The sequence below is a fragment of the Pongo pygmaeus genome, chromosome 12 (assembly GCF_028885625.2).
Source record: "Pongo pygmaeus isolate AG05252 chromosome 12, NHGRI_mPonPyg2-v2.0_pri, whole genome shotgun sequence".
NCBI classification, from domain to species: Eukaryota; Metazoa; Chordata; class Mammalia; order Primates; family Hominidae; genus Pongo; species Pongo pygmaeus.
In genome coordinates, this window is record NC_072385.2 from 94,466,940 (window position 1) to 94,481,722 (window position 14,783).

At 38.2% G+C, this 14,783-nt stretch overlaps 1 protein-coding gene across 5 annotated transcripts in view; it reads left to right on the forward strand.

The window, feature by feature from the left end:
* Positions 1–14,783, forward strand: part of MAP4K3 (mitogen-activated protein kinase kinase kinase kinase 3) — a 199,589-nt gene that overhangs the window by 90,660 nt on the left and 94,146 nt on the right. For all 5 annotated transcript variants that reach the window (XR_008500605.2, XM_054475488.2, XM_054475489.2 and 2 more), the window contains exon 3: positions 2,124–2,214. Coding sequence is in view for 4 of the 5 variants with exons in the window: in XM_054475488.2 (XP_054331463.1) it covers positions 2,124–2,214 (91 nt within the window). In the remaining variant the exon portion in view is untranslated. The remainder of the gene's footprint in view (positions 1–2,123; positions 2,215–14,783) is intronic.

Consider the following 14,783-nt stretch of genomic DNA (forward strand, 5'->3'; position numbering starts at 1 on the left):
TAAAACATGCTAACAATTGGATGAAATTAAACCAAAAGCTGATATTCTGGATTTACAGTCATTATAGAAAGGAATTACGTGGTGTTGTAGATTCATTCAGTCAACAGTTCTTTATTGATCACATCTTAGGTACTAGGGGTACAAAGATGATGAAGACATAATCCTATCCTTGAGGACTTTGTATTCTAGTGAAGGCATAGACATGCAGACATCAGTGTAGTATAATAAAAGTGCTCAATACAAAGATCACTGTAGAAGTTATGATGCTTATAGTTATCTGTAACAGAAACCCCAGCTGAAGTGGCTTAAACAATACACACAGTTTATTGGTCATGTACAGGTATATCTGAAAATTACAGAGACAGGTGAGGCTTGCTGTAATAGCTCAATATGCTTCCTTTTACCTGTTTCTCCTCAATGCTTTCCACATATTAACTTTATCCTAAGGCTGACTCCCTTTGAGGTTGTATCATGACTACTAATAACTGTGAGGGCCACCCCCAGAAAGAGAGCTTTTGTCTTCCAACCATCAAACTAAAGTCTTGGATTCACTCTGACTAGATCAACTTTTATTGTATGCAACTCTTTCACTAGATTGACTAAAAGTATAATTTTGGGTTGAGTGAGAAACTAAAAGTCCAGAACTTCCAAAGTACCTAGTATACCTGTAAAAATTGGTGTTAGTCTTATTTTGGCTTTATTATTCCTAATTTTGATTTCTTCTAATATACAGAAAATCAGGAATCCTTAATGGTGGGAAGTAAAGTGATAAGATCATAGTTCAATAATCTTCCAAATTTTTGAAAGCCTAAAAATTATGTCTTTGGAGATATGTGGTTTTGTGCTCATATCAACGCAGAAATTAAGAACCCAACATAACAACTGTCTCTTCTCCATTATTTCTTTCCTTGTAACTGGGACAGTAAGGTGGATTTTGATATTGGGTTCACACGGTTCATGGTTGGGCTGTTTCAAGTCTCAGTTACATTTGCAGTAGCAAAATGCCAAGGCCAGAAATGTCAGGGCTTACCACAATGACCTCATACTTATGATTTGAGCAGTAATTGGGGAAGCCTTCTGTTTTTTACTTTGCTACTAATTTACATTTAATCAGGCTATTCATAGTATATAATACTTTAAAAGCTGAATTAGTAATACAAAGCTACTTTTATTTCAGAGTAAGCACTTCCATTTGTTCTCTTTCTGCATAGTCTCTGGTTCACCACATTTGCATTCACTGCAGTTCTGTTTCTCTCTATGACAAGTGTTCATTCAGGAGCCACAGCATGTGACACTGCTATAGGATTGCCAGATCTTATTTTAGAGAATTTGGACAAGGAGGCAGTAGGAGAGAGATTATTTGCTAATAGTCTGACCAGGCTAAAATACAATCCCATTCTGCATTATAACACAGTTGGAACAGGCACTCAAATACAGGATAAGCCTGTGAATGTGGGCCATCTGGTAATCCAGTACTGCCTGAGTATAGGCCTCTCAGCTCTGAAAACAGCCTGTGGAGATAAATTTGACACACTTGGTGTATAAGGGTTCCTGCCCTAACTTAGAAAAGAATTACTTCTTTGTGCTAAAATTATGTTAAATATTACTTGGAAATAAAGGAAAAAGTAATTTACATATGGATTATACCGATGATTATGTCCAAGGCATAATAATAATAATAATAATAATAATAGCAAATATTTGTATAAAGCATACTCCATGCCAGGCACCGTTCTAAGCATTTTACATGTATTGGTTCATTTAACGCTTACAACATTCCCAAGAGATAGGCTATTATTATTTTACTGAGGATGGAATTGGCACAGAGAAGTCAAATAATTTACCCAAGCTCACACAGCTTAGTGAGGAACCGAGTTAGGATTTTAATCTAGAAAGTCTGGGACCAGAGTTCATGCTTTTAATTACTATGCTATATTTTCTCTCAAGTCAGGACTGAAATTGTCATTAAAAGTAATACCATTAACTTATTGGCTATGTTTTATTTATAACTCATTAATTACGTTATACTTATTAATACGTATAATTATTTTATTGTGTTTTGAAATAAATGAGCATTTTGAAACTTACCTCTAAATATTCAACATGCTTGTTTTTTATTCTAGGAGAAGACTTTGCAGTTGTGCAGCAAGAAATTATTATGATGAAAGACTGTAAACACCCAAATATTGTTGCTTATTTTGGAAGCTATCTCAGGTATATTGTTTGTTTCCCTTTTGAAAAGCAATAATGATTTCATCACCTAATACATTAAACAAAATAAAGTTAGTTTTAATACCATGTTTTGTATTTTTTCTTCATGCTTTGAAGATAGGATATTTTCATACGAATGGAATTTTTACTTAGGACCTATGTTAATTCTGTAACCAATATTACAGTCGTATGACTTGGGAATTCTAGATGTGCTTTTAGTGAAAATGCTGGCAAGTAAAAACGTTATGGTTAGTCTTCCAGTGGTGGACTAGCGATCTAAATATGCCATTCTCTTGCCCCTTTCTTCTGGACTTAGGTCAGTGTAGAGTCAGGAGCATCTCTTCCAGTTATGTGTTTATCAGAAACTTTTTTTAAATTTTGTGCTTCTGGTCTAAGAGTACTATCTTACCTTATCCCTTTCCTTCATTTTGTCCAAAGAACTGGGAACTATAATCATCTCAGTAACTTATTTTTTCAGGTCCTAAAGTGAACTTAGGACTGTGAATTTAGGACTGTGAATTTCCTTTCTCTTATTTTGTTTTGGTAGCCAGACCCAGGCCAGGTTCCTAGGTTATATTGCATAGGCAATCACCTTAGGGTCAAATCTTGTTTTCCATTCACTTCTACATGCAGCTGTGAGTTGATCACTGGTGACCTAGTTGTTTTTAAGCTTCCTCCAAGGGAAGATTAGAGAATATTTTACTGTTTTTTTCCTTTCTTTTTTTTGGCAGGAGTGGGACAGGGTCTCAGTCTGTCACCCGGGCTGGAGTGCTGTGCTGTGATCATTGCTCACTGCAGCATTGACCTCCGTAGGCTCAGGTGATCCTCCCACCTCAGCTTCATGAATAGCTGGGACCACAGATACGTACCACCACGCCCAGCTTTTTTTTTTTGAGATGGAGTCTTGCTCTGTCGCTAGGCTGGAGTGCAGTGGTGTGATCTCAGCTCACTGCAACTTCCGCCTCCCGGGTTCAAGTGATTCCCCTGCCTCAGTCTCCTGAGTAGCTGGGACTGCAGGCACGTGGCACCACGCCCAGCTAATTTTTTGTGTTTTAGTAGAGATGGGGTTTCATCATGTTGGCCACAATGGTTTTGATCTCCTGACCTCGTGATCTGCCTGCCTCGGCCTCCCATAGTGCCGGGATTACAGGCGTGAGCCTCTGCACCTGGCCTAATTTTTGTATTTTTTATAGAGATGGGGGATCTCACTGTGTTGCCCAGGCTGGTCTCAAATTCCTGAGCTCAAATGATCCATCTGCCTTGGCCTCCCAAAATGCTGAAATTACAGATGTGAGTCACCCTGCCTGGCCTTCCCTGTGTATTAAAAAAACTCTTCAGTTTTTCTTCAGCATACTTTAGCAACATCCAACATATTGTAACTTTTTGCAGGTTCCCATTTTCATATGATCCAGGTACAAAGCACTTTTTCTCTTCTTTTTTGGGCACAACAGATAGAAAAGACTAGGGTATTCTGCCCTGTCATCTTTCCAGCTTTTGAAAAACCAACTGGACCTGCTGTTCATGGTTGTAACCACTCCTGTACAGCTTTGATTGCCCCACCTTGGTTAAGGTAGAGGTGTGGGGTTTTTTGTTTGTTTGTTTGTTTGAGACAGAGTCTCACTCTGTTGCCCAGGCTGGAGTGCAGTGGCACGATCTCAGCTCACTGCAACCTCCCGGACTGGAGTGCAGTGGCGCGATATCGGCTCACTGCAACCTCCACTTCCTGGCTTCAAGAGATTCTCCTGCCTCAGCTTCCCAAGTAGCTAGGACGATAGGCACGCACAGCGAAAATTTTTTTTTTTGAGATGGAATCTTGCTCTGTCACCCAGGCTGGAGTGCAGTGGTGCGATCTCAGCTCACTGCAAGCTCCACCTCCCGGGTTCAAGCCATTCTCCTGCCTCACCTTCTGAGTAACTGAGACTACAGGCGCCTGCCACCACACCCGGCTAATTTTTTGTATTTTTAGTAGAGACGGGGTTTCACCGTGTTAGCCAGGATGATGTTGATCTCCTGACCTCATGATCCACCCACCTCAGCCTCCCACAGTGTTGGGATTACACGCGTGAGCCACCACACCTGGCCTTTTTTTTGTATTTTTAGTAGAGACGGTGTTTCACCGTGTTAGCCAGGATGGTCTCGATCTCCTGACCTCGTGATCCACCCATCTCGGTAATTTTTCATTTTTAGTAGAGACGGGGTTTCACCATGTTGGTCAGGCAGGTCTCGAACTCCTGACCTCAGGTGATCCACCCTCCTTGGCCTCCCAAAGTGCTGGGATTACAGGAGTGAGCCACCGCGCCCAGCCAAGTTGTGGGTTTTATAGAGACTTCAGGGAATTAACTAACCCTTTTCACATAGGGTTAGGTACTACCCCCAGGTCAGTGGCTGTTACACATTTTAAATGGGTTCTTCAGCAGCCAATTTAAAACTACTTATATGGTGAGTGATTGAAACAGCAACCTAACACAGACAGTTTCTCCATCAGTTTGTATGTTAGGAAGCCTACTCAGCACAGGCAGTTACTGTATAAGTTCAAAGAAATATTCTCTTAAAACCATTGAAGTTCATGATACGAATAACTGATTGCTGCTAATACAATTAAAAGCACCACTTCAAAACAATTTGTTTTACTGCTTTTGGTCCTAACAAAATGACCTACCTACTAGGCTCAACTAGGAGAAGTATTACAAAGGTTTTTTTCCCCCAAGGGCAAGCTGGTCTTTAAATGAGCATTTTTTTTCACCAGGGACATTGATCTAAGAGTATCTCTCAAACATGATCTGAATCTTCCAGAACTATGGAACCATCCAAAATCTAACCTGTTATTCCAGGATAACCCCACTCATTTACGTGGCACCCTTGGTATGGTAAAATGAGCATGATCTTTTTGCCAGAGATAAATCGTATCTTTGGTAGTTAAGAGGTTAAGTTCTGGAGACAGATTGTCTGGTCTGAGACCTGGTTCTATCAATTATTTAACCAGTTTGTGCCTCTGTTTCCTCATCTATAAAACAGAGATGATAATAATATCTACATGACAGGATAGCTGTGAGTACTTCCTGGGTAACTACATGTGAAATAGTAAGAATGGTGCTTAGAATGTAATAAATGCTCAATAGGTATTTGCCACTGCTACTACTACTATTGCTGCTGCTGCTACTACTACTACTTCTTAACTTTTTAAAAGTATCATTATTTTAGTGCCTCATTTGATCTTTCAGCAACCTGGATAGCAGTATAACTGTGGTAGAAATTATTTCCATTTTACAAATAAGATTCTTGAGAGAATTTAACATCTAAGTTTTTTATTTTATGATTTTGCTTCATTCTAAATACAAAAAGCAAAATTACCCAGAAACCAAAGTAAAACAGACAAAAATAGGATCATTTTTTTCAGTAAAACTATGTTCTTTTTAGTGTTGTATAATCTAATATTAAGAAACACTGATTTAAATATATTATTTTATTCTGTAAAAGGATGTAGCAGACCAAAGTGATATGAAGGTAAATAGTAGTCTAATGTAGGATAGCAATTAATTTTATCTCTCTCTTGCTCTTTTCTTCTGTAGAGATTCTTCCCTTATTCCCTAATTGAAGTTCAGGCTCAGCCCAGGTTGGAGTAGGGAATCCTAATGATTAGACTTGTAGGATGTTAGAGCTGTAAGGGACTAACAGATGTTGTCATACAGCCCACTCTTGGTTATAGATGAGAAAACAGAGTGGTGGATAAATGACTTATTTAGTCTATCCAACTTCTCATTAGTGGCACTGGGATTTAAACCTGGCTTTACAGGTAGCTAATCTGTTGTCTTTTTTGGCATACTGTATTGCTTAGCCCAGAAAGGCCAGATTTAGTCTCAGAGGGAACATGATTTCTTGAATTCTTTCTCATTATTAAATGACTTTACAAAGGAGGATCTTGTTTGAACTTGTTACAAACCCCATAAAATATATACTGTTCATTGCAACGTTCTTCCTTCTATGTTGTTGCTATTACAACCTGTATAACAAATTTAGACAAAAAGTTAAGGAAACTGAGCAAATGTAGTTTGACCATTGATAAATTTCCCCTTCAGAGAATCAGACTTACGCTATGAATTTTCTTAGTAGATGACTAGCATATAATTAAGTTTCAGAAGTCCATTTTATATCAGGGTAGCTGTGCTCGCTTCTGAAGAAAACTGAAACTGAGCTTCTATAAAGCAGAATACCTGGCATTCTTCTTAACAAGGCCTTTCCTACTCCACTGTTGAAGATCATTAATATACCTGCAATAAAAACTAGATAGACAAAGCCTTAACATTTAAAAAATTTAAATAGTCCTGGTTTGGTATGTATTTGTATCTGAATATTTATGTTTGTGTATTTATAAAACAACAGAATTAAATCATCATAGACTTATTCTTTACAATTCTTTTGGAGCTTAACTATTACTTCTTTTAAACTAAAGATGAGTTTAAGTTAATTTCAGATTCCTAAGCATTCCTTAGCCCAGCATATCATTTAAAAATAAGTTAAGAAAATGGAGACATTCCTCTCAAGCTTGAGCTCAGTAAAGCTTAGGGGGAAAAGCAATAAATGCTCCTTTATTTTTATTTATTTATTTTTTTTTGAGACAGTCTGGCTCTGTCTCCCAGGCTGCAGTGCAGTGGCACGATCTCGGCTCACTGCAACCTCCACCTCCTGGGTTTTAGAGATTCTTCTGCCTTAGCCTCCTGAGTTGCTGGGATTATAGGCGCGTGCCACCACGCCCAGCTAATTTTTGTATTTTTAGTAGAGACAGGGTTTCACCATATTGGCCAGGCTGGTCTCAAACTCCTGACCTCGTGATCCGCCTGCATCAGCCTCCCAAAGTTCTGGGATTACAGGCGTGAGCCACCACACCTGGCCAACAAATGCTCCTTAAACAATAAGCCAGTAGAAGATTTGATCCATACAGTAAAAACTATTTAGAATAGATGTTTTAAACCTTTGGGCTGGGTGCAGTGGCTCACGCCTGTAATCCCAGCAGTTTGGGAGGCTGAAGCCGGTGGATCATCTGAGGTCAGGAGTTTGAGATTAGCCTGGCCAACATGGCAAAACTCCCATCTCTACTAAAAATACAAAAAAATTAGCTGGGCATGGTGGCACTTGCCTGTAGTCCCAGCTACTAGGGAGGCTGAGGCAGGAGAATCACTTGAACCCGGGAGGCAGAGGTTGCAGTGAGCCAAGATCACTCCACTGCACTCCAGCCTGGGTGACAGAGCGCGACTGTATCTCAAAAATAAAATAAATAAACCTTTGAAGTACAGAGTACTAGTTTAGATGAGTATACTTTACCTCAGTAACAAATATGTAAATCACCACCATTTACAAAGTGTTTATACATTATTTCTTAGCATGTAGAGTGCAGTGTTGATTTCCACAGATATAAAGATATCTAAAACCTAATCTTTCCCTTTAAGGAGCTTATAATCTAACAGGAGAAGTAGGCATGAGCAAATAATCATAACATAATATGCTAGATGCAGTAATAATTTAGAAGTAAGGCACAGAGGCGCTAAGGATGATAGACTGTCTGATTTATGTCAAAGTAGTGGAATCAGAAAGCTCTGTGAATGATGTAATTCCCAAATATTGGGTGTTAAAAGATTGGCAGATATTTATGTGTATAGAGAATTGGAATTTTTGGCAAAGGGAACACATGCATGAAAAACCATGACATACATATTCAGGAGACAGCTAACTGGTCTCACATTAGAGCCTGAGAGGGAAAAGGGGCTACATAGTTACTTCTCAGTATGTGCAGGGATTGGTTCCAGAACCCCAGTGGATACCAAAACCCGTGAATGCTCAAGACCCTTATATAAAGTGGCATAGCTATGCACATCCTCCAATTTAAAATTATCTCTAGGTGACATATGATACCTAACACAGTGTAAATGCTATGTAAATAGTGTAATACTTTATTAATTTGTGTTATTTTTATTGTTGTATTATTTTTATTTTTTCCCCTCTGAAAATTTTCAGTCTCTGGTTAGGTGAACCTGCGATTGGTTAAACCCCACAGGTGCTGGACCTGTGGCCTCCAGGGGGCTGAGTGCAGTTGGAGTAGATAAGATTGTAGAGATACGGGCAAAAATGAATCTTTTATGCCTTAATTAGGACCTATAGGGACTGAGCATACTTGCTGAAAGATTTTCACAGAGTTAGTATATTCTGTGGAGGATGGACCTAGGGTGGAGGAGATTAAAACAGGCAATTTAGTTAAACTAATTACGGTATATTTATTACAGTAATCCAGGAAAGAGATGTTGGTCTCTTGAGTTATATAAAACTGGGAAAAAAATTTTTCTAGAGTCACAAACAGTGCTAAGAAGAGACACAACTGGATCTTAACTCAAAATATATTTATGAATGTCTTTTTGAATACTTAGAATATGAGAATAAAGATTACAGTTAAGTCACTTTATACCCAGCTACTCTTGCTTTTATAAAAGGGAACTTTCTAATTTAGGAATATTTTACATTTACCAAAAGTTGCAAATAGTGCAGAGTTCTCTGTATTTCCTTCACTCAGCTTTCTCTGATGTTTACATCTTACACAACCATGGCACACTTTTCACAACTACGGTATTAACATTGATGCAATACTATTAGCTAAACTCAGTATAGTTATTCGGATTTTATCAGTTTTCTGTTAATGTCCTTCTCTTTTCTGTTTTTGAGAGGAATTAGGAATATATCTTCAAGTTGATAAAGTTGATGTTAATTTGTTATTTGTTTAAGCCAGGGTTTCTCACCTTTGGCACTATCAACACTTGAAGACAGATACTTTTTTGTTGTGGGAAGTGGTCCTGTGCATTGTAGGATAGTTGTTAATATTAGTACCCCTGTCCTCTGTTAGTTACCAGGAGCACCCTTTCCCCCAGATGTGACAACCAAAAATGTATCCAGGCTTTGCCAAATGTTCCTTGGGGGACACAGTTGCTCCCAGTTAAGAACCACTGCTCTAAGCAAAAAAACTTTGGTGAAGTTACAGATACCTTCCTTTACCAGTGTTGCTAGGATATTTTCTATAGATCATTAGTTCTGAGGGATGCAAATACGTGTTTTGTAAAAAAATGGGTGTATTGAAAAAATAATCTGGGTAAATAGTAAACTAAACAGAATTAGAGGTTTTCTTTTTCTTTCTCCTCCATCTCCTCCCCCTCTCAATTTTTCCCCATCCCGCTTCTCCTCTTTTTTCCCTTCCTCCACCTCTTCCCACTTTATCTTCTTTCTGGTACCCTTTAATATACCAGTGGCCTTGCTAATTTCCAAGAAAAGACTATGTGATATTTTAAAAAACTGATTTAACTATACAGTGGTTTCTTTTTGGAAGCATATTTCATGTAGGATTGATGTTCAGTGGCCCACCCTTTGGAAATATTATGCTGAACACTGGGGGATTATTAGGTATAATTGTAGAGAAATAGATCAGCTTGTATCCCCCAGGTACAGCATCCTTACCCCTCATTATTAAAGGGAAAGCAGATGGTATAGGTTACCTGTAAATAAATTTGGATTGCAATAGTTTTTGCTTATTAGTAATTTTTAAATGAACCAAAGAAGTTTAAAAATTTTCTTCACATTAAATAAGTTATTCTATGTTTAAAACATCTAGCAGTTACTAAACTTTCTATTTTTCTAATTCATGATTAAAGTTGAATTATTTTGCTGAATATAGTGGAATAGCCATTGCTTTGGTCAGCAAGACAACAACTCACAGTACAGTACAGGAATCAGGGGACTGCAGTGTACAGGATAGCTACCCATCCTCTCCCAGGGAGGATGACTCCATGTGCCAACTTCAGGCAGATATTAGAGTTGCTGATCCTCAGTGGTCTTGGTGATGTTTTATTTTGCTTTTTAAATTATGCTATATTTGAGAAAAATATATAAATAATTATACATAGTTTGGTCAGTTTTAAGTCTGTGATGTGTTACAAAATGTGGGAAGATTAAAAAGTGTGTTTTAGGAATTATAAGAATTTCAGAACCATAAAATAGCTATTAGAATTTTGGTCCCTGTATACTCTGGTAGACATCAAAATAGTTAACTTTTCCCCCTATACTTCTTTTTCTGTTTCTTGTAAGATAGATAATTTTACAAAATGAGAAAAATTCTGAGGATTTGTTGAGTCAGGACGTTATACTGATACAATGAATATTTACCTCAGTGGTTAATTTTATTTCAGTTCGGATACCTAGGGACAAAGATTTTATAATTGACCTGCATAAAATGGGCTGATTGACTCAAGTCCTTTCCTATTAGGCATATGGCTTGGTCAATGACCAAAAGCAAATGTAGATTTATCATTTTAAGAAAGATATTCAGGGGACAGATGAAAGTCATTTCTCTAATAGACTACGACTACTCAAGCTTTTAGATAATACTAGGCTTTAACTAAATAGAATATTATAAAAGTAAAGTATTTTAGGCATCTTAAAAAGTAAAGTATTACTATATAGTCCTCATTTTTTTTTTCTGCCTGGAAAGTCATTTTACGTAGGATGGAAAAGTCATTTTACGTAGCTGGAAAGTCATTTTACGTAGCTGGAAAGTCATTTTACGTAGGGTGAATAGAAAATTGTATATTTAAGCAAAGGGAGAATAGACCAACTTCAAGTAGAAGGTAGTGTCATATTGAAATATGTGAAAAGCGAGAACTCATTTCCTGCATTCATTTTCTCTAGCAAGGAAAATTGTTTTCAAACTGGAAGGGGTAGGAAAAACACTATTAAGATGGAATTGAAACACAAGATGGTGAGTAGATAATTATAGAGCAGCTAGACACCTTAAATTTTTAGACACTTTTAGATTTATGTCAATTATATCTCATATTGAAAGTTCAGCAAATGTGATGATAGTCCATTATCAATGAGTATTGACAAACAGAAGAGGTATCAAAGATTAGAGATCAACAATGAACAGTTTGTATATGAAAGGAAAAGTTGGTTTCTAGAAAGTGCAGACTATTAAATTTGATCTCACTCATCGGTCACTAGCAAAGCTATAGGATAAATTGTTAATCAGATAATTAGTGACCACTTATAAGAAAGAAGTCATTAACATGACTTTAGTAAGAAGTTATGCCTGATCAATCCTGTCTCTCTTAATTTTTTTCCTTAAAAAAGAAAAAAATTTATTTATTTATTTATACTTTCACCAAGTTCCAGGAGCAATGTAAGATGACTTAAACATCTTTAAGTTAATTTACAAGTTAATTTAAGTTATACTACACTACACTACAAGTTAATTTAAGTTATACTACACTTAAATTAAGATGACTTGTACACTACAAGATAAATTATAACAAAAGGAGTAGAAAACAGCTTACATTTATTGTGCTATATTCCAGGTCCTTTACTAAGCAGTTTACATGTTATTCTATTAATCCTAAGAAGACCCCAGAACAGTCATTCAACCTGTTTTTTTGTAAGCCTCTGTGAAGTCCTAGTTGCCTCCATCTTAAGAACTCTAGGCTGGCATTTAGCATGAAAGATTCACTTGGGGCAGATGTGAAGATATTTTAGAGCTATGGTTCTCAAACATTTTGGTCATAGAACCCCTTTATACTCTTAAAAATTGCTGACAGCCAGGCACGGTGGCTCAAGCCTGTAATCCCAACACTTTGGGAGGCTGAGGTAGGTGGATCACGAGGTCAGGAGATCGAGACTATCCTGGCTAACACGGTGAAACCCCCGTCTCTACTAAAAATACAAAAAAAAAAATAGCAGGGCATGGTGGCAGGCTCCTATAGTCCCAGCTACTTGGGAGGCTGAGGCAGGAGAATGGCATGAACCTGGCAGGCGGAGCCTGCAGTGAGCCGAGATCGCGCCACTGCACTCCAGCCTGGGCAACAGAGTGAGACTCTGTCTCAAAAAAAAAAAAAAAAAAAAAATTGCCGAGTACCACAAGAGAGCTTTTGTTTTATATGAAGAATTATATCTATTGATATTTACCATATTAGAAATTAAAGCTGAGACATTTTTAAAACTCAAGAATACAACATAAGCTCATATTCCAGTAGCTGTCAGGGATGACATCATTTTCACACTTCATGTAGTCTCTGGAAAACTCTGCTGTACTCTCATGAGAGAAAGAGAATGTAAAGAGCAAATAATTTCTTAGTGTTATGAAAATGGTTTTGACCTTGGTGGCCCTCTGAAAATGTCTCAGGGACTCTCATGGGACCCCCAGATCACACTTTGAGAACCACTCACTCTTCTAGAGGAAGGATTCAACTAACCTAGGGAGATCAGGCTATGGAATCCTGCATTCTAGATATATCCAAATTGGAGCCTAAGCAGCATTCCAAATATTGTTGATTTGCCAGGATCTTTATACCTCAGGCAGAGGCAGAGAAGTGCCAAATGGTAATTCTAAGTAATCTACATAGAGTGTCTTTCATGTTTTAAAATATTTGTAATATTAGTTAAGCTCATTAGTAAACCCACTAGTGCAGATAAAGTAGTTAGAAGCCAAGTTCTTACAATTGCAGCTTCTGGAGGGTAGACTCCTGATTTAGGTTCTTTCAGATGCTGACCAACTGCCTCTGGATTGTGGGGGTTGGGAGCAGGAGTGGAGAGGTGTATTTCCAATTAGGATACTTTAAAAAGTTAGCTCACTGCCCCAAGGGTGTGGATTAAACCTAATGCAATGTATGTGATGCTTTCTTTGCCGAAGCATTTTAAAGTGATATGCTGGGAGAGCTAATAAGACACCTATCAGAAATAAAGGGAAATGAATCAAAACTACTATTTTTTTTTTAAGTATAATATTTAACAAATAAGAAAAAAGTCCTATGCGTAGTTTCATTGAACCAGATAGACAAATATGAAGCTGGAGAGAGAACTGGTCTGCCTTTTGTTTTATAAAGATCCAGAGGTTTTGATTAACTACAAACAGTAAACTAGCAGTATAACGTAGTTGCTGAGAAGTTAACGATAGCTTTCAGCTAAGTTAATAGAAATACAGTGATCAAATAAAGGAGATAGTAGTTACATTCTCTGGGGGATTAGAAAGACCACACATCTGCCAGTCTCAGACATCCATTCTGAAAGTTCTTAATACCAGGCCACTGGGCAGCTGGCACATATTTATGTAATTTATAGCTATTGGTATGTACCATATTAGAAATTAAAACAAATTTTTATATCAGCTGTATGCTTCAGTTTCATTGTTATGTGGACCACCTGTGAATTGCAGATCCTGGGTGGCTTCAGATTTTTTATTTTGGGCTTCACTCTTTTTTTTTTTTTTTGAGACGGAGTCTGGCTTTGTCGCCCAGGCTGGAGTGCAGTGGCGCGATCTCTGCTCACTGCAAGCTCCGCCTCCCGGGTTCACGCCATTCTCCTGCCTCAGTCTCCCAAGTAGCTGGGACTACAGGCGCCCGCCACCACGCCTAGCTAATTTCTTTTTGTATTTTTAATATAGACGTGGTTTCACCATGTTAGCCAGGATGGTCTCGATCTCCTGACCTCCTGATCCGCCCACCTTGGCCTCCCAAAGTGCTGAAATTACAGGCGTGAGCCACTGCACCCGGCCCACTCTTTTTAGCATTACCTTCTAGAACCATGATACCTTGCTACTTCATACTCTTAAGTTGGTTGACCTTTGCACTCTGATAGCTTGTGCTTTCTTTTTGTATGCTACCTTGTCCACTATGGTCAAGTCAGCTCACCTCTTAGGTCTAGCTAATTCTGCTACTACCAACCATATGTGACCTATGGCTGATAAAAGCATCTCTGCTTTTGTTTTTTTTTAAGATTCAGATCTCGGTCTGTCACCCAGGCCGGAGTGTGGTAGCACTATCATAGCTCACTATAACTTTGAACTCCTGGGCTCAAATAATACGCCCCACCCCCACCCCCTGCGCCCGCCTCAGCCTCCTGAGTAGGTGGGACTACAGGTATGCACCACTTCTCCTGGCTAACTTTTTTTGTTTGTTTTTTAAGAGATGAGAGTCTCACTGTGTTGCCCAGGCTGGTCTCAAACTGTTGGCCTCAAAAAATCCTCTTCCCTCAGCCTCCTGAGTTACTGGGATTACAGGTGTGAGCCACTGGGCCTGGCTCAGCATCTCCACTTTTTAATATGTTGTTCATGTAACACTCAGAATCTTAGTACTTGATTTTTGGATGCCACATTTTAAGAGAGACAAGGACCAACTAGAGATTATCTACAGGAAGGTAACTAAACTGAGAAGTTTGTAAACAAAGGATTGTTTCACAGTGTGACCCAACCTATTCTGGGTTTATTTCCTGCTACTACTGTCTCTTCAGGCAGTCTTTCTTCAACTCCCACTAAATCACCCACAGTCTCCCACATGTGCATTTCTTTCAAGTTTTCATTCTTTTGCACAGATCCCTTTCCTGTCTCTCCCTGGTAAATTTCTACTTTAATTTCAAGACCCAATTCAAATGTTTTCTCCTCCCTAAAACTTTCCATTCATTTTCCTAGGTATTTTCATCTCTAGGTTCCCACAGTACTTTATACATGCCTGGATTATGCATTAATCAAATTATGATCTAACCCAAGTGAGCAGACT